General features: G+C 33.2%; 2 protein-coding genes, 1 long non-coding RNA gene and 1 pseudogene across 5 annotated transcripts in view; all 4 read left to right on the top strand.

The window, feature by feature from the left end:
- The first annotated feature begins 1,425 nt into the window (after positions 1-1,425).
- Positions 1,426-1,685, top strand: LOC121174908 (uncharacterized). The gene is made up of 2 exons (XR_005891604.1): positions 1,426-1,488; positions 1,586-1,685. It is a non-coding gene; the product is annotated as an uncharacterized lncRNA (long non-coding RNA).
- Positions 1,686-10,872: 9,187 nt separating this feature from the next.
- LOC100808990 (hydroxysteroid 11-beta-dehydrogenase 1-like protein-like) lies at positions 10,873-14,603 on the top strand. Of its 2 annotated transcripts, none has more exons than XM_006579382.4 (6): positions 10,873-11,128; positions 11,339-11,531; positions 11,655-11,743; positions 12,686-12,817; positions 12,974-13,130; positions 14,136-14,603. In XM_006579382.4, exons 1-6 carry the CDS (start codon positions 10,946-10,948, stop codon positions 14,171-14,173), a joined length of 792 nt encoding a protein of 263 aa, XP_006579445.1. In that variant the 5' UTR covers positions 10,873-10,945; the 3' UTR covers positions 14,174-14,603.
- A 1,033-nt stretch (positions 14,604-15,636) lies between these two features.
- Positions 15,637-18,065, top strand: LOC100785107 (11-beta-hydroxysteroid dehydrogenase-like; annotated as a pseudogene).
- Positions 18,066-18,497: 432 nt separating this feature from the next.
- Positions 18,498-20,205, top strand: part of LOC100785644 (protein DEK) — a 7,683-nt gene continuing 5,975 nt past the window's right edge. The window contains exons 1-2 of one of the 2 annotated variants that reach the window (XM_006580552.4): positions 18,498-18,718; positions 19,511-19,673. In XM_006580552.4, coding sequence (XP_006580615.1) covers positions 19,611-19,673 — 63 coding nt within the window. In that variant the 5' untranslated portion in view covers positions 18,498-18,718; positions 19,511-19,610. The remainder of the gene's footprint in view (positions 18,719-19,510; positions 19,674-20,205) is intronic. The other variant, XM_026128514.2, reaches the window with a different exon arrangement.

The raw sequence follows: 20,205 nt of genomic DNA, 5'->3' as shown, positions 1-20,205 counted from the left end.
CGAGTTCCATGAGTCATATCAGAAGTTTCAAGTTGCTTGTTCGCCTTGGCCGATGTTCGTTGACTATGTTAACGACACATGGATTATCCCCCACAAGGAAAAATTTATTACAGCATGGACGAATAAGGTCATGCACCTAGGCAACACAACAACAAACAGGTATTAACAACTGATTTTATTTGTTAGTAACGATTAATATTAAATGGTATTTAATTGTTGTATATTTTCATGTTTGTTGTGTATTTTAAATGTAGGGTTGAATCAGCTCATTGGGCTCTCAAAAGAGTACTACAAAATAGCGTTGGAGACCTATGTAGTGTTTGGGATGCCATGAACAACATGATCACGCTGCAACACGTTGAAATTAAAGCATCCTTTGAAACCAGTACGCATGTGGTTGGCCATGTATATAAAAAAACCTTATACAAGAGGCTTCTTGGGATGGTTTCGAGGGATGCTTTAAATCAGATTGCTTCTGAGATTGACCGTCTACGTTATCTCGGCAACAATCTCTCTTCTTGTGGTTGTGTGATGAGAAGCACGCACGGGCTTCCTTGTGCATGTGAGCTTTCTAGGTATACTGCTAGCAGCATCCCATTGGAGTCAGTCCATCTTTTTTGGAGGAGACTTTGCTTTTCAGACCAAGGGTTATGTGAGACGGAAGTCACCATCAAGGAAGAAATAGAGGTCATATCTAAAAGGTTTGATGAACTTGATGTGGCTGGCAAAGTAAATCTGAAGAGTAAACTTCGAGAAATCGCATACCCTGATCATAACTCTATGTGCCATCCTCCATCAAAGGTGAACACTAAAGGTGCACCGAAGAAACCGATGAAAAGAAGTCAAACATCCATAAAGCGTGATCCGTCTTACTGGGAGTATGTTGATGCTTTTCATTCTGTTCAAAGCAGCAACTCTCCAGTGAAACGAAGTGCATCATGTTCTCAACCGCGTCAGCCAACAAGGATCATCCCGATGTTGGATCAATTTGCGTCTTTCTTTCAAGGTTTCATTCGTGACGTTGTGGATGTGAAAGCGGACGGTAACTGTGGATATCGGTCCATTGGCGCTTTATTAGGTATGGGGGAAGATTCGTGGCCGTTAGTGCGTAATGAATTGCTTAAAGAACTTGGCAGGTGGTCGCATGAGTACATGAACCTCTTCGGTGGCACAGAGAGATTTGAACAATTAAAGTTGTCCCTACTTGTTGATGGATTTTCAAAGGTATGTTTTTAGGTTAATTTTTTTTAATAACAATGTTTAAATTACTTACATGTGTATGTTTGGTTCATTCAGGTTAGTGTGGACAAGTGGATGGATATAACAGACATGGGATATGTGATTGCTTCACGGTATAACGTAATCCTTGTATCGTTGTCCCAACAACAAAGCATGACATTTTTCCCTCTTAGAAGTCAACCACCACCTGACTCTTCTGGCCACCGCATCATATGTGTCGGTCACGTGTTTGGAAATCATTTTGTTCAGGTACATTGAATATAGTTAGTGTAACAATTATGCAATGACTTCGCTTGTTCGTTTGGCACGGTCAGCGCATGATATAATGTTTGTTCATGTACAACAGGTTTATTTGAAAGACCATTGTCCGTTGCCGCCCCCAGCGCTGTTGTGGTCAACCAATTGTTATTCTCAGGCAAAGCAATGGGCAATTCCATATATTAGTAGAATGCAGGAATACACAAGCTTGATGTCATTCAAAACACACTATGTAGACCTAAATGAAGACTAAACATTCATTGTTTATTTATTTGTATTCATTATGCGATATAATTCGTTGTAACCCGTCACTAACCAATTAATATTATCAACTACTCGTTTGGTTAAGCAAGGAAATTGTTGGTCCAACAAAAATCATTTACGCGTACAGCATACATCATTGTCATAATTGACAACACATAATGACATGCATGCGTGTTACAGTTTGAGCGTGACAACACATTGGTTGACTTCAGTACACATTTTGAAACTAGCAGTCGCTCAACAACACATTGGTTGACTTGACTACACATTAGCGACAACACATTGGCTGACTTGACTACACATTTACGCGTGTCTATTTTTTTGTAAACAAAGTTAAACAAAGGCTCGGTCACAACCATCTATATATATGGCAGACTAGGCTACTAAATCACACATTATCTTGCTTTCAAATAATCTCCCAACTGATACACAAACTATGGCATTTCTAGGAGAAACTAGCAGTCAGACGATTGTCAACTCAAGGTTGGCTTTCATTTATCCAAATGGATCGATTATTCACAATGATACTGGGGTTTACTTCCAAACTTCAACTCCGGTGCCCATTCGAGTACCAAATAGGTGTGATTTTGCAAGCCTAAAAACCAGAATACACAATACCCTTCAACTATCCGACAAACAATTTTTGGATGAAATTCACTACCGGAAGCCATTCACCGATACAGGTAACCAAATTCGCTTTGAGTGTATCAAATTGATAAATGATGACGATGTCAACACAATGTTAATGTGTAATGATCAATTTTCTTGTGTTGGTCCGATTGAGTTATTATGCACCGTTGGAAGAACACCAGATGGAATAATAAACTTACTTGAACGCACTATGCCTCGTATTCATGACGCGATCCTGTATTACAACGGCAAATGGAACATGCCACCGCAGAACAAATTTGTTGGTTGCGCGTTCACAGGAAAAAATCCTAAGAAATTTCAAATTCCTTCAACATGTACCATCGATGAACTGAAGAATTTAATCAAGCAAGTTGCACCTAAAGGGATCCCCCCTCTTGGAATTCACGAATCACAAACGGTAAGACGATTGTTTTTCCGCCAACCAGCTCGGTTTGAGTATTCAGATACGGTTATAAAATATGAAATAAATGAGCTGATCACCAACGAAGAACTGCTGAAGGTGTTAGTACAATCTAACTACTGGAAAAAATATGGACCAATAGAAATTTTAGCTGTCTTTACTAAATATGTTGAAGACGAGGTCAGTGGGACGTCGCTAAACAACTGAATGTCATGTTTAATTTTTTGTTTTTTTGTTGATGTAACCTTTATATGTTTACGGCGTGTTTAATTCCCATAATAAAGTTGAATGCGTTGTTTCAGTGGTCCAAAAATTTAATTGTTAAAAGGGTTCATTTCGTAGTTTTTTGGATTTTGAGACTTTGTTTTGACGTGTTAGTTGACGGAACTGGGGAACGGGACTATTTTTTTTGGATTCTTTGACGTCCAAACATGAGAAATGGCCGCCCTCCATTGTCTCAGGGCACAGGCACACCCACGCAAAAAAATCCCAAACATGGGTACTTGAACATGGAAAAAGGGTTCATTTCCTATTTTTTTGGATTTTGAGGCTTTGTTTTGACGTGTTAGTTGACGGAACTGGGGAACGGGACTATTTTTTTTGGATTCTTTGACGTCCAAACATGAGAAATGGCCGCCCTCCATTGTCTCAGGGCACAGACACACCCACGCAAAAAAATCCCAAACATGGGTACTTGAACATGGAAAAAAGATTCATTTATGTAATTCTTACAAACAAAACTCATGATTCTAAAAACTTATGTTTTTTATGTAATTCTTACAAACATGGAAAAAGGGTTCATTTATGTAATTCTTACAAACATGGGTACTTGAACATGGAAAAAGGGTTCACTTATGAATTATTAATCATTTTAAAAACTTTTATTTTTTATGTAATTCTTACAAACAAAACTCATGATTCTAGGTTCCCTTTTTTTAAAAATAAATTTAAAACAACCGTAAACTTTGCTTAAGGACCACAAACAATCGGAATAACAAACTATATTATAAAATAATAAACTGTGCAAAACACGTCAACTATATTAAACAAAAACTGTAATAATTACAAATATTCATGTCAACTACAACACAACAAAATAAATACAATGATCAATGGTCCGTGCGGCGTCTCTGACGAGCCCTGACCGTCCCATCAGCACTGGGTCCCCCTCTCGCGATCGTCAGGCAGTCCTGCATAATGTCATATAACTCTGTGCCTGCAGTGACTATCCTAAGGTTGAGCACACGCTCCAACCTCTGTGCAATCGCCTCATATCCCTCGTAATCATCCTGTCAAAGTCAGTAAAAACATTTATTATGAAATTCAAAATAAACAACAACTCATAAAACATTAAACGCGCAAATAATCTTACCACATATGGAGGGGGGTCAAATGCCACTGGAACCTGGGGGCTGGGCGGCTGTATGTAGTCCTCAGGGTCTGCAGCTGGTGCATCCCTCTGCTGGTCAGCTGCCTGGGTCGGTGTCATGAAAGGGTGAGATATGCGGAAAAACCATTCAATGTAATCCGCAGATACCTGCCCAGGCACTAAACAAGGCTGACCCGCAGGTAGTAAGTGATCCGCAAACTCCATCCACCTGTCATCTATCTGATCCTGTGACAATCGTGCACTAACAGGCGGCGGAGGGATGCTCTGGATGTAACCGAACTGGCGTACCACCTTCTCCGGTCGAACTGCGACGATCATAGGACCCCATCTGAGCTGACCCTGGAACGATGAAATCTCCTGAAACGCCCTAACACCCCGATGCTCCGTGTACGGCAACCAGGACACATCTGTGACGGTCAAACCATCACAACGTGCCCTGTAGGGTGCTCCTGTGATGCCCTTCATGTGCGCCTTCGACGTCAACCACCGGGAAGCACGTGGGGACGTCTCCTGGTATGTGTCGTCAGTCACGCACTGATGCACACTAGGGAAGTGCTCATAGATCCAGCACTACACAATAATTGAGGTTAACATAACATAAAAACATGTTTAAATCATAATCGAACCTAACATATTAATAAACACAAAATTTACCTGAAATAGCGTCAAGTACCCCGCAAGCTGTCGGGTGGTGGTCCTACAAGCCTCATCTAACTGGTCGTACATATGAACCAGCGCGGCAACCCCCCAAGCGTAACCACCACTATGAGCGAGGTCCCGGAAAGCGTCAAGGTGGACCACATGCACGTATGTTGCACTCTTATTAGCAAAAAGAGTGCAACCGACAAGGTGCAGCAAATAAGCGCGAGCTGCGACAATCCACCGCCGGGCCTGACATCTGGTCTCATAAATGTCACGAACCCATCCTAATCGTACATATGCTCCACGTGTGAGTGCTGTCTCGGCTCTGGCCTCCTCCGCAGACACTTCCAGCAACTCCGTGAGCAAGAATCTGGCCTCCTTCGTAGAAAGAGCGTGGAAACTGTGCAAGGCGCCAGTGATCGGCAAATGTAGAATGGACGACACATCATCCAATGTGATCGTCAGCTCTCCTACTGGAAGGTGGAAGGTGCTAGTCTCACTGTGCCACCTCTCCACAAATGCGGATATAAGTCCAGGATCGCCAGTAATAACTGAACAATCTATCAGTGGACTTAATCCTGTGGCAGCCACCAGGCCTTCAATCTCAGGCACTGGCCTCCCAATCAGTGTCAGCTTCCTCCCATGTGACACTAACTTCAAATCAGGACGTTCCTGATTTGAAGTACAAATTATACAATTATTAAAAAAAATTAATCATAAACAAATAAATAAACAATGACAAATAATTAACAAATTAAAATACTTGTCCACTCCACACGGCATGTGCAACATGCTCGGCAAATGATGTGAGCACTGACGGGTCACGTGGACCACCAGGGAATCCCTCTGCAGCATCATCACCATCTGACCCCTCACCACTATCAGCACCCTGTGCGTCCGCACGCATCTCAGGTGCCTCCGTAGGCTGCTCAGGGACATCATCAGTCATGTCAGCGACGTCCTCAGCCATATCACGTCCCTCCGTAGTCATCTGATGAACGCGTAGCCTACGGGCTGAGGCAGTAGGCCTACGCCTCTCGGGAACATCGCCAGCATCCTCGTCAGCAGCTCTATCTCTGCCTACAACTCTACCTATGGCACGACCTAAACCTCATGTTCTGGCCATGATCTGTAAATCATGTCGAACACGTATTTTTTTCGGTCAAAATATACACAATTTTCTTTATAAAAAATCAACTTTATTTATAAACAAATAAGACTAACTTAAATCAAATTATTTTCACACATACACGACCTAATTTTAAAAAAAAAAATTAAACAACTTCATTTATATAAAAAAAAACAACTAATGTAAAATAAAATTATTAATAAACATGCACAACTTAATTTTTTTAAAAAAAATTAAACAACTTCATTTATAAAAAAAAAACACAACTAATATAAAAATAATTCATTACTAAACATCCACAACTTAATTTTTTTAAAAAAATAAACAACTTCATTTATAAAAAAAAACACAACTAATGTAAAAAAAATTAATTAGTAAACATCCACAAGTTAATTTTTTAAAAAAAAATTAAACAACTAATGTAAAAAAAAAATTATTTAGTAAACATCCACAATTTTTTTAGTAAATAAAATACTTCATTTATAATAAAATAAACTAATTAATTATAAAAAATTAGTATTTTTATAAAACTTCCAAAACACACAACTTTAATTATAAAAATAGACAACTTCATTTTTTAAAAAAAAACACTAATTTAAAAAAAAACAATAAACAAAAACAAACACAACTACTTTTATAAAAAAAAATTAATTTACAAATTAATATTTAGTAAAAATACACAAGTTAAATTATAAAAAAAATATGACATCAAAAACCCAAACTTCATTTTTCATAAAATCTAAAAAACAAAATAACCAAAATAAATAAAATAATTCATTTAAAAAAAAAAACAAAACAATTTCTGTTTAAAAAAATTTAAAAAAAAAACACAAAAAAAAAAACCATTTCCGGAAGAAGTGGTTCTTCCGGAAACCTTCCGGAAGAAGGGGTTCTTCCGGAAAGGTCTTCCGGAAATTTGAAACTTCTTCCGGAAGTGCGCGTCTTCCGGAATTCTTCCAGATGAACCACTTCTTCCGGAAAGTTCCCGGAAGAGATTTTTCCGGGAGTCTTCCGGAAGAAGTGTTCTTCCGGAAGAAGTTTGGTTACTTCCGGAAGAACCCTTCTTCCGGAAACTTTCCGGAAAATGTTCTTCCGGAACTTCCGGAAGAACCCCTAACGGGTCTTCCGGAAGTCTCCGCCGTCAGCCTCCTTTCCCCATTTTTTCCGGCGTCCTCTCCTCTCGTCTTCTACCCTAAGGTTACTATCCTAAGGTAACTATCCTAAGGTTCCAGTGCTACAAGCTATAACAATGTTGTATCATACAAGCAAAGGGGAGTTAGGGAGACTAACCTCGTTCGCGGAGAAGAAGAAGACGAGGTTCGCGCTTGCCTTGCCGGAGAAGAAGAAGCAGTTCGCGGAGAAGGGAGAAGAAGCTTCGCGGAAGGAATGAGCAGCAGCAGAAAAGTTTCTTCCGGAGAGGGGGGGGCTTTTTATAATTTTTTATTAAAGGGCAAAATTGTCCATTCATAAAAGTTGCTGGGTGCACCAGCAATATTGCTGGGTGCACCTAGCATCTCCCTTAACTTAGTGTGCTTTGTTTCAATTTATTTTAAAAAATAATTACTTATTTTCAAAATTTAATCATTTTCGATTAAACAAAGGTTGAGTATAAACAGGGGAACTGTTATGAAAATTTAGTAAAGACGCTTGTTTCCTTTTTCTTTGATTATTTTTTTTTTCTAGATATAGCCCGTACGAATAATTTTCTTTCAAGTATTTCGCTGCTTTTATTAAAAACATAATACGTGGTAGTAGTATTACATAACTATATGTGTACTGATGACATTGAATATAATTAACTTCCCACACCCGTCACTCTACCCACCCTCTGTAACATGCACGGTGCACGGTTCTCTCGTCTGTCGTCAATAGATAAAAACATTTCATATGTTATATAACTATTTAAAATAAATTACTTCAAATATGGAAATCTTTTAATTTTTTAATTCTGCCAAAATATTGCCTATCAATTCAAACAGTTCAAGCGCAATCAACATAATATATTATATATGTATCTATCTGGAATTCTAGTGATGAATGTTACCAAAATTTTGAAGACAGCTTTTGCTATAGATTGGAAGTGTTGATTGCAATTAACAAGCTACTGAAATTTGCATTGCCCCCATTATGCCATCTCCATCTTCACGCTACCTTTGCTCTTAGTGAAGCTGCTTATGTGTGTTAAAAAGTTTCTATACACCAAAGCTATGTTGACATTAGAAAGGACTAGGATTGGAAAAACACGTTAGATTTGTCGGATCAATTCGTTTTGACCTTGGTTAAAATTTTCAATCAATCAATCTGTGTCATTTTGTCCCATTAAAAATGAATTGAGAGAAAAGTGGGACGAAGAATCGTCTTTTATTAAAAAAGTAATTTAATATTATTTTGATATTTTATACATATATTTATTAATTTTTAATTTATTTATTTTTTCTAAATAAATTATTATTCAAAATTTAAGATAATACATTTAGTAAGTATTTATTATTTAATATTTATAAAAGATAAAATTAATTAACTTACATTTATAATTTATTTTTTCTTAATATTTTTTAGTTTTGATGGACCAATGACAAAAAAATGAAACGAATTAATACTTTAAATCCATATATGAAATACCCACGAGGCAGAATCTCTGGGTTGCCCTGATGTTAGCATCATTCCATTGGTCCAAGACTGTGACCGCTTTGTTGATGAAACGGTGAACCACTTCGGAAGACGTATGTGACTTCAAGTCACGTGCTATAGTGAAATTTTCTTAATTATACCAAGCAACTATAGTGAAATTTTCTTAATTATTCCAATACTAAGTAAAATTTTAAAAATCTCTTCCTATGTGTTATATTACTCATGATTCTATAAGTAAGACAACTTTTTAATCTACAACATATCAAATAATTTGATAAATATTCATTATATGAGAATATAAAAATCCCTTTAATTCATTCATAGTCTTTTGTCGGCAAAGTTGTGCCTTGGTGACTTGTTGATCATGGGTTCGAATCCGGAAACAGTCTCTTTGCATATGCAAGGATAAGGCTGCGTACAACATCTCTCCCCCACACCTTCGCATAACGAAGAGCCTCTGAGCAATGGGGTAGGAAGTTTTTTTTATAAAAAAATCTATCATTTTTTTAAATAATTAAACATTTTTAAATGAATATTTTTAACTTCAACTTTTTAGTCATTTCTCTAAAAATAGTGGTGAAAGAATAAAAATATTATTTTTTTATTAAAAATGATATTTAATATTTCAAATGTATATTTATCATAATTTGTAATAATTTTTTATTACTAACTATTTAAATATTATTTTTAGACCAACAAATAACAAAAATCCCTTTAATTCATTCATAGTCTTTTGTCGGCAAGGTGTCCGCAAAAAAAAGGAAGGCTATTATATTTTTTGGTCAAATAACAATTTTGGTTCCTTTAGTTCTTAATTTGCAATTTTAGTTATTTTATTTTTCCAATAATTTTAGTCCCAATATTATAGAAAACTCATAATTTTAGTTAAATTTTTGCTTTTCATATGTTTTATTTATCTTATTTTGATTTAATTAAATCCTAAACGTAACATATTAGTTTAAGGTATTATAAAAAATTTAATTAATTAAAATATAATATAATTAAATAAAAAAATATATGTAAAATTGAGAATTAGATCAAAATGATGAGTTTTTAAAAATGTGAGGACTAAAATTTTAAACAAAATAAGAAATTCAAGATTCCATGTAAAAAAAATTAAGGACCAAAATTATAATTTAGTTTATTTAAGATGAGAATTGAAAAAGTTGTGTGATATTTAATGATTTATTTGACAATCATATTATTAATATAAAGATTTATTAATTTTATTGATTATTAATCTCTTTTAGAAAGTTTAATTGATACTTTTTATTATAATCTTCTTTCTTATTTATATGAGAGTAGAATGTTAAATCTTTACGTAGAGATATACTATTAAAGTCAAAAAATAAAAGAGATCTAGATAGTGAAATAATATTGTGAAATTTACTAAAAATAAAAAAGTAATTAAAATTTCAAAATATGATATTTATATTGGATGGAGATATTTTATTTTTGTATATTTTGGCCAACTAACATTCAATGCCCTTAAATTCTAGACAAACCATAATTGCAACGTCCAACAACTAACGTCACTATCAGTCTATCTGGATTACATTAAAGAGTGACGTCATTTTTAAAAAAATGTTATAGTTTTTTAATATTCTTTTATTATTTTCTTAACATTTTATATAAAAGATATTGAATAAAATAAAAAATTTATTATTTGGAAATGAACAAAAGAAAATATGATTTTTTATTAAATAAATTGCACATACTTTTCTTGATTTGTCCTTATTATATTTGATATTTCTTTATTTTTTACACTATTAAGAGGGGTTGATGTAACACTTTTTACCCCTAAAAGAAATGGTGTAACCAAAGTTTAAAAATTAAGAAATTATTTATATGTTTTGAAAGGAAGAAATATCAAGAGTAATAAATATAATTCTGACGAAGATTCATGTAATTTACACTTTTTATTTTATACATTAAATATATAAGTTAAGGATATTAACTTATTTATTAAGAAAAAAGAATATTAACTTACTTTTTTTAGATACTTTCAATTTAAAAAATAAATATTAAATGACTTTTTTTATCAAATAATATTAATCTGAAGTTTAATTAGAGTAAAACTCAATATATTAAACTACATTTACAATTAATAAGTAATTCAACAAAGTGATTAATACCTTAATATGTTTAAAATAAGATTGAATCGTTCCAGAATTTGACGGAGATCGCACCGTTCGTGCTGTTTCAAGGAAAAAAGGTTTCGTATTAAATATAGTATTTACCTATCTAGAATTCGTGGTTGTTACACTATTTAAAGACAGCTTTTGCTATAGCTTGGAAGTGCTGATTTCAATCTTGTCGAAAAATTAAAACTCACAAAGCAATGATTGAAATTAACAAGCTACTGAACTTTGCATTGCCCCCATTATCACTAATTGTCATCTTCATCTTCACGCCACCTTTGCTCTTAGTGAAGCTGCTTATGTGTGTTAAAAAGTTTCTATACACCGAAAACGTGGCAGGGAAAGTAGTATTAATCACTGGAGCAGCCTCAGGGATTGGCGAGGTCTGACTAACTTCTTATTTTATTCGTCTTAGTTTGAGTTTGCGCAAATTTATAAAAGTTATATGTTCATACAATACTACTTTATAATATTATTCAGTTAATTATATCTTATCACACAACTATCATAAACACTTAAAAAGTATAACTATCATTTTTCAAATTGCATTAGAATATTTTGCTAATAAACTTATTCTTGTTTATTTTCCAAAGCAAGTAGCATATGAATATGCTAGGCGCGGAGCAAAGCTGTCTCTGGTTGACATTAGAAAGGACAAACTTGTAGCAGTGGCTGATAAGGCACGATCTTTGGGTAGCCCTGATGTTACCATCATTGGTGCAGATGTATCCAAGGTCCAAGACTGTAACCGCTTTGTTGATGAAACGGTGAACCACTTTGGAAGACGTATGTGATTTCAAGTCACGTGTTACAGTGAAATTTTCTTATACCAAGTAATTTTGTATGCTGTTGTTTTATTTGTATTTTCTGGTTTCTAAATAAAATTGATAGAATTGGTGTCACGTGCAGTGGACCATCTGGTAAATAACGCTGGAATTAGTCGTAAGTCTGTAGGGGTGGAGGATTGGCTTGATGTTTCCGAATTCACTCCGATTATGGTAAGCCATGAAACGGAACAATTACTATATCTTAATAACTTGGTGCATTATCTATTAGTAGTTGATTTGGGCATATTTCTTAAATCTTAATCATATGAAACTGCACCATGACTTTGATTTGTAAGCATTTTTACGGAATATTATTATGGGAAAAGATTCTTGTTCTATGGAGAGGCCAATTCAGAAACTTTTGTAAACGGGACAAGAAATATTTTATAATAGTATCACACAATAAAATATCCCAGTTATCACAAAATATATAATATTATGACAAAAAAATCTAAAATACTTATAACTTTTACAAATTATAATTATCTTTTATATATTTTGATATTTTAAAAATGTTCTATAATTTTTTTATTGTCAATACTATACAAAATTAAAGGGATAAAAAAGTAAGATTAGTATCAATTCATTTTTTATTTTTTATTTCTTATATTCATTTAAAAATAATTCATCTTAGCAATTTTTTTTATTACACATATACAAATAAAAAAATCATATGAGGACAATTGGGTCCACACCCTATAACCTTGATATGCCAATAGTTCTATACATTGATTAAAAATAGTTTTATGATATGATATATAAGAATAATTTTGAAATACAACTCTTACTCTCACTTTATAAGCTTGATTTTGTAATACTAAATTAGACTAAAACCAACATTTTCATATATGCCAAGGTTGAAACCGCTAGATATTTATGACTTCTCACAGATAACAAATTAAGAATGAAAATTGCTGAGAGGTTGTCTCGTTGCAGGTATCATCTTTTATCAATATTTATCCTTTATGAAGTCGTTCATTTTGATATTATTTGGATCTCTTAGGATGATATAGTGAATAAACTGAACTAATTAAATTACAATCTCTACTCTTCTTGTCCAAAAAAAATTGGTTTAACTTTTAAAACCAACTTTCTCTGTGAATTAATTCGCAGGACATTAACTTTTGGGGAGCAGTTTATGGCACTTTATATGCAATCCCACATCTCAAAATAAACAAGGGTAGGATCATAGTGATTGCTTCAGGTTGCGGATGGTTCCCACTACCAAGGATAAGTATCTATAATGTATGCCACCGGCCAGAACATTAACTACATTTAACTTGGTTGAAATATCATTTATTTAGTCTATATAAATTCAGTTAAAATTCAACCTAGTCTATATAGTTCCAAAACATATTGAGTTCTAATAATTATAAAATTGTGATTGTTGAATGGTAACAGGCGAGCAAGGCAGCGGTAATAAACTTCTTTGAGACTCTGAGAATGGAACTTGGTTGGGATATTGGCATAACTATCGCCACACCCGGTTTTGTCAAAACGGACCTTACATTGAGGGCAATGGAATTTGAGGTTGGTCTTGTTCAGAGAACATGCAGTGGTAGGAGAGTAGGATAACATCTCTTTCAAGTTTTAAACGATACAGTTTAGTAGTAGCATCCAATTTACACGTACTTATGTCACTGATTTTTAAATTAATGGCTATAGTTGCATTTTATCATCTAAAATATACTCTTCCTTTTGTTAATATGGAGTCTGTTAAGATACAAAATTAGTAAGAACTTAGAAGAGGATTGGGTATTTTTCAATATCTACTACAATGGATTGGGCTTTTTAAAAGTGCATATATATATTGCTTTAGAAAGGATAAAATGAAGATATATTAACCCTTCATAACAATAAACGATTCAAATTGTTTAATTAATTTAAATTTGTCACAATTTTTTAAATAAGTAAAAATATATCTTTTGTAATCAGCACTTTCATAATTATAATTACTACCATTGTCCATTATGTTATTGCTACATGACACTGGTAGCAATGATAACAAAAACAATGATAAAAGAAACAATAAACACAATAGTAATAATGAGAGTGATAGTAGAGATAATAATAATGATAATTCATATATTTTTTTTATTTTTTAGAAGATAAATCAAATGTGACAAATTAAAATTAATTGTAACAATCTGAATCCTTTATTATTGTTTTAAATAGTTAAGATGCGGTAGTTTACCTTCTTAAATGCAAACCACACTTAAAAAGAGACAAACAATTAATCTCTCCTACAAAGGTTGTTCTTGTTTTCAGCTCATAGATAGGATAATACTTCATTTTATCCTTGACCAATGCAATTTACCAACATAGAATTGATTCTTCAAAAATGAAAAAAAGATATATTTAAGAGGATAAGCTAGGTACATTTACAACCTTTAATTTTTAAAATTAATTATTGAGATTTTAGTGTTTTCTAAAGTTTGTTATATATTATATGTACTTGTATTTTATTAACCATGTTTTTTTTATAAAAAAAAGAGATTCTTTCAATGTCATTTCTACCTATGGCTAAATATAACGGAATTGTTTATTCTACTTTGCAATCCAGCCTACGGTGGGAAGAATTCCAATGGGGTCAGCATGTGAATGTGCTATAGCCATTGTGGACAGTGCATGCAGGGGAGATATGTACGTCACAAATCCATCGTGGGTCAAAGTGTTGCTTCCTTGGAAGTTGCTTTGTCCTGAACTTGTGGACTGGGCCTGTTGCTTGGTCTTTGGGGTTTCTCAAAACTCGTCTAGCATGAAAGGCAATCTGCATGTGTCCAGGATCCCAGAGCTTAAGTTAGAATAAAATTAATTAATGTTAGTTTGTGGCAAATGGATGTAACTTGAAAGTGTTTGTGACAGAGAAAGATACAACATAATAACAGCAGAACTTATTATTTATATATAGGATTATTAATTTTATTTTTGTGTCTTTTCTTTTTTGGCATTATGATAGTTAATTAATACTACGAGGAACTTGGAAATGTTCTTTCTTACATGTGAGTTATGATCACCATATTTGGCAATATATGGTTCTTGTCATGGTTATATTTTATACCAATATTGTTTAGTATGGCTTGATTCCAACTAATCAACCGTACAGCGCGCAGTCTCAATTGCAAAAGATTGAACCTTCAATAATAAAGACCAGGAAGAAAACAAGTAATTATTTTCAAAACTTAATCATTTCTAAACAAGAAATTAGTATTATAAACAAGAAACTATTAAGAAAATTTAGCAAAAAGAAGCTTGTTTTTTCCATTGATTTTTCCCTATATATATCCCGTACAAATTCAAACCAAAATATCAATTACAATTTACAAGTACAACATGAGGAGCTGAGGTCCTGAGGAGATATTTTTCTTTTGCTGCTCTATTAAAAGAAACATATAAGTGGCATAGTGGTAATGGATAACTATGCATGGCATGGCATGGCATTGAATTGATGCATTTATACCTATTAACTTCCCAATCCGATCACTCTACCTACCCTCGTTCAGTATGATTATATTTGAATTGATAGAACATTTTATTATCTAAACTATTAAAAATAAAATAAAATGGGATTTTTTGATACTACCAAAATATAGCCCATCAAATCAAACCGTTCAAGTGCAATCAACATTATGGAAAAGATTTTTAGATATCTTCAAGAATTTTTTCTAATTAAACTTTTTCTGTACATAAAATTTGAATTCAAAATCTTACTTAAAATATAAGTTTTAATGTCACTATAATTACTCAGATGAACGTTATATCTCATTTTTTCTTATATATGGATAGTCAGCTTTGAGATATAGACATTCAAAGAAAAATAAGAAAAGTATAATTAATTAATATGATTGGCATTGTCACATGAAAAAAAGAGAGAGAAAAATAAAGAGGGTTGGATGTTTCCATTTTTGGATGTCTAAAAATCAAGACTCCAACATTTTATATATATATATATATATATATATATATATATATATATATATATATATATAATTAATATGGAATTCAAGTGAATGTACCAAGAGTTTGAAAACGTTGGAAAGTGTTGATTCAAAACTCACAAAGCAATGATTTCAATTTGCAAGCTACTGAACTTTGCATTGCCCCCATTATCACTAATTCTGATCTCCATCTTCACGCTACCTTTGTTCTTAGTGAAGCTGCTTATGTGTGTTAAAAAGTTTCTATACACCGAAAACGTGGCAGGGAAAGTAGTATTAATTAATCACCGGAGCAGCCTCAGGGATTGGCGAGGTCTGACTAACTTCTTTTTTATCCGTTAATTTTGAGTTATATGTTCTTATAACATTTTTTATAATAAATTAATTAAGTTAATTATATCTTATTATTTTTGGAACTTTTCTAATAAAAAAATTCTTGTTTATTTTCCAAAGCAAGTAGCATATGAATATGCTAGGCGAGCAGCAAAGCTATCTCTGGTTGACATTAGAAAGGACGAACTTGTAGCAGTGGCTGATAAGGCACAATCTCTGGATTGCCCTGATGTTACCATCATTGGTGCAGGTGTATCCAAGGTCCAAGACTGTAACCGCTTTGTTGATGAAACGGTGAACCACTTTGGAAGACGTATGTGACTTCAAGTCACGTTATAGCTAATGAAATTTTCTTAGAATAAATATACATAAACATCCATAATGAGAGAAAAAGAAAGCTATAAGTATAATAAGTGTATGATATGATAAAAAGTAAAAGATAGAGAGAAAACAAAAATGTCAATTAGGTGTTTAAAATTTGTAAGTATCTTAGTATAAAAGCAATCATTTTCTTATACCAAACATATTTGTATGTTGTTTACTTTCTATTTTCTGGTTTCTAATTAAAATTGATCGATTTGGTGTCACGTGCAGTGGATCATCTGGTAAATAATGGGGGAATTAGTGGTAAGCCTGTAGGAATTGGCGTGATGTTTCCGAATTCACTCCAGTTATGGTAAGCCATGAAACGGAACAATTATATTTTTAACTAATTATGAGTGAATTAATATCTACGATAAAGTGGTAAGTCATCTGAAACTGCAACATTGTTTTGATTTGTAACATTTATCCTATGATAATATATTGTTCACAATTGGTTAGATATTAGGAATTAGGATGATATAGCGAATAAACTGAGCTAAATTAAAATCTGTAGTTTTCTTTGTCCTAAAAAGTGTTGTTTTAAAGTAAAACTAACTTTCTGTTATAATTCGCAGGAAATTAATTTCTGGGGAGCAGTTTATGGCACTTTGTATGCAATCCCACATCTCAAAATAAACAAAGACAGGATCATAGTGATTGCTTCAGGTTGCGGACGGTTCCCACTACCAAGGATGAGTATCTATTATGTGAACTTTTAGATATATACTGCATGCCACCAGATCGTTAATTACATTTTACTTGGTTAAATTATTTATTTAGTCTGTATAAACTCACTCAAAATTCAATCTAGTATTCAAAACCTTTTTAAAAGCCTCAAGTTATCAAATAACGTAAACATTTTCTGTAACTTTCAAGCAATGCCCAAATTAAATTAACTCAATGTAACTTATTGAGTTCTAATGATTTCATTCTAAATAAGAAAATTAATGAGGTTCATTTTGCGTTTTTGAAAATACTTTTTAAATAGTTTTAAACTATAAAGACTAAGTCATATTTTAAGACTAAATTAATGTGATTAATTGTTGAATGGTAACAGGAGAGCAAGGCAGCAGTGTAATAAACTTCTTTGAGACTCTGAGAATGGAACTTGGTTGGGCTATTGGAATAACAATCGCCACTCCCGTTCCTTGCATTGATGGCCATGCAATATGAGGTTGGTCTTTTAATCAATGCAATTTACAAACATTCAGTTCACTCTGGAGTTATATTTTAGAGGACAAAGTGTAGTTACTGGGAAGTTGAAAATTAAATATTAAGACATTAATATAATAACTTGAATTAAATTTAATACATGCATACTTATACTTTATTACAATCTTAACTATTGGTTTTCAAATTAATAATTATAACTTTGTTGACATAGTTGGAATGTTCAGCATTGTTTAACCTCAGTTAACTTCTTTTGCCTTAAAAAAAAATTATAACTTTACTACATCAATTGTCATAATATTGAACAACTCATTCTTTAATTGATCTTTGAATTAATTTATTTGGAATTCACTTCCTGTTTTAATTGTTACAGTATTCTACGATTTCTATATTCTCAAATATAAATTATTTTTAAAATTAATTCTACCAATGTCAATTCTACTGAAAGATAATAGAAGGGAATTGCTGATTGTATTTAGCAATCCAGGCTACTCTGGGAAGAGTTCCAATGGGCGTGAATGTGCTGCAGCCATAGTGAAAAGTGCATGCAGGGGAGATTCGTACTTCACATATCCATCACGATCAAAGTGTTTTTTCCTTGGAAGGTGCTTTATCCTCATGTCGTAGACTGGGCCTGCCGTTTGGTCTTTGGGCTTTCTCCAAACTCCTCTAGCAATAAAGGAAAATAAAATGTATTAGACAAGATGTATATCAAGTATAAGAAATGTATTATCTAAATTTTGTGAATCGATTGGACTTAACTCTCATATATTTATGTACACTTTAATTTCTCTTCATCTATTCAATTTAAGACTTCAGTTATCCAAAATTCGCATTGTTCTTTTGCCATTTGGTGACTTCGGCTGCAAATTGAAGTTACTTAGTAGCGTTCTTGCTACAAATTAGTCTGATTTTTTCTTTTCTGCCAAGATTTCAAGTACTCAACCCCGCCTTATAACTTTTTTATGCCAAATAATAATATACTATATGATATTATATATAAATCAAGCACTAACACGTATCCAGCTTCCAAAACAAAAAGTGCTACGTGTTGTTTCCCCTCCATGCAAAGTTGAATGCAAACTTTAGAGCTCAAAACAAAAACTATGTTCAGTGTATTTTTGATCCATCTCACCTTTTCTTTTCTTAAACCGAAACCATTGTTTTCATTCATGGAATGTTGAACATAGTAGTTCCCCCTCTTGGCCTGGTTTTGCTGCTCCTCATGTTACCGCCCTACCTGTTATTCAAGATTCTTCGCTTCATCGTAAGATCAATTTTTAGTGAGAAAGTAGCAGGAAAAGTAGTACTAATCACTGAAGCCTCCTCTGGCATAGGCGAGGTACAAACCAATTAAGTTCCAACTATCTATTGATTCTCATAATTAATTAACTATGTGGAATTGGTTTGTTTCTGTGTTTTCCATTTTTATTTGTTTCGCAAATTAGCATCTAGCATATTAGTATGGTAGAAGAGGAGCGCGTCTAGCACTTGTTGCCAAATTGCTTGGATCCCCTGATGTCATCACCATCCATACAGATGTTTCAATTTACCAAGATTGTAAACCATTTGACTCAACAATCAACTATTATGGGTTTTGCTACAGAGTACCCTCAAGCCATTGGTTAAAGAATTAAAAAGAGAAAGTATTTATTGTGGAAATCATAACAAAATGTAAAGAAAAAACCATAGATAACATAATATTTCGTCTCCCCATAAAAGCATTTGTCCTTTTAAGTTTCTTAATCAGTGTCCTTAACTAGTTAGCATTTGCTTTATTTTATTTATACCAAGAGAGTGTGTCGGTGTGTGAAAGGAGAAATTATTTCGTATGGTCTTCATATAACTGAATTTCATTAATTTTTTTCTCATAAATTGAAATTTTGGTTATATGTCACGTGATCATTGGTGGGGAACATGGTGATCAGGTGATTATATACCAAATAATTTATCGTATGAAAGGCAAGATCATAGGAATAGCTTCCGGTACTGGATGGTTGCCTGTTCCAAGGATGAGCATCAACAATGTAACACATCAACAAGCTAATTAATTGATTAAGCTTCCGTTGTGATATCTTTCTTATGTCAATATATAGTCAGTAATGACCAATTTATAGCTTTCTAAATTCTTTAGGAGCAAAGCAGCAGTGATAAGCTTATATGAGACTCTGAGCACTGAATAGGGAAGAGACATAGGGATAACTATAGTCACTCCAGGGCTGATTGAGTCAGAAATGTCGCAAGGGAAGGTCCTATCCATGGAAGGCAAGATGGTTTTTGATCAACTAATAAGAGATGTAAGCTATCTTTACTTTTTGCACAAAACTTGGACGCAATTTTTAACATATCTTTTGTGTTGTTTCCTAGTCAGAATTGGAACTTCACTTGTATAAATAAAAGATTAGTATTATTCATTGTAAAATAAGCCAAGTTTGGTCCTTGCCTTTCATTGTAAATATTTGGTTCTCCATCGGAATCGGAGTCGAGCCTGAGAGGGAACGGAACGGAACTTGGTTTTCCTCCTCAACAGGGTGGGCCTAACAGGTTTACACACCCAGCCCAATTACTATTGTTGTCAACTTCAATTTCAACTAAAAAAAACATAATTACATTTTTTATCTCTTATTTTTTTTTATTTTTGGCAAGTTTTATTTTCAATCAATTAATTTGATATGGACAAACATAACATGTTGCTAGAATTGTATTCTTTGCTCCTAATTTTTACTTTTTAACATATTTTACTTTCAACTTTCACCAACAATAAACATAAATTTTACATGTTTTTAAAAGTTAAGAATAAAATAAATCAAATTAATAAAGGGTTTACAT

The sequence above is a fragment of the Glycine max genome, chromosome 5 (assembly GCF_000004515.6).
Source record: "Glycine max cultivar Williams 82 chromosome 5, Glycine_max_v4.0, whole genome shotgun sequence".
NCBI classification, from domain to species: Eukaryota; Viridiplantae; Streptophyta; class Magnoliopsida; order Fabales; family Fabaceae; genus Glycine; species Glycine max.
Note: the sequence above shows the minus strand (reverse complement) of the source record. Positions and strands in the feature narration are given on the sequence as shown.

Coding starts and splice junctions, on each gene's coding strand:
- LOC100808990 (XM_006579382.4), top strand. CDS start 10,946: ATGATTGAAATTAACAAGCTACTGAACTTTGCATTGCCCCCATTATCA. Junction 11,129..11,338: donor CAGCCTCAGGGATTGGCGAG/GTCTGACTAACT, acceptor TATTTTCCAAAG/CAAGTAGCATATGAATATGC. Junction 11,744..12,685: donor CCGAATTCACTCCGATTATG/GTAAGCCATGAA, acceptor ATTAATTCGCAG/GACATTAACTTTTGGGGAGC.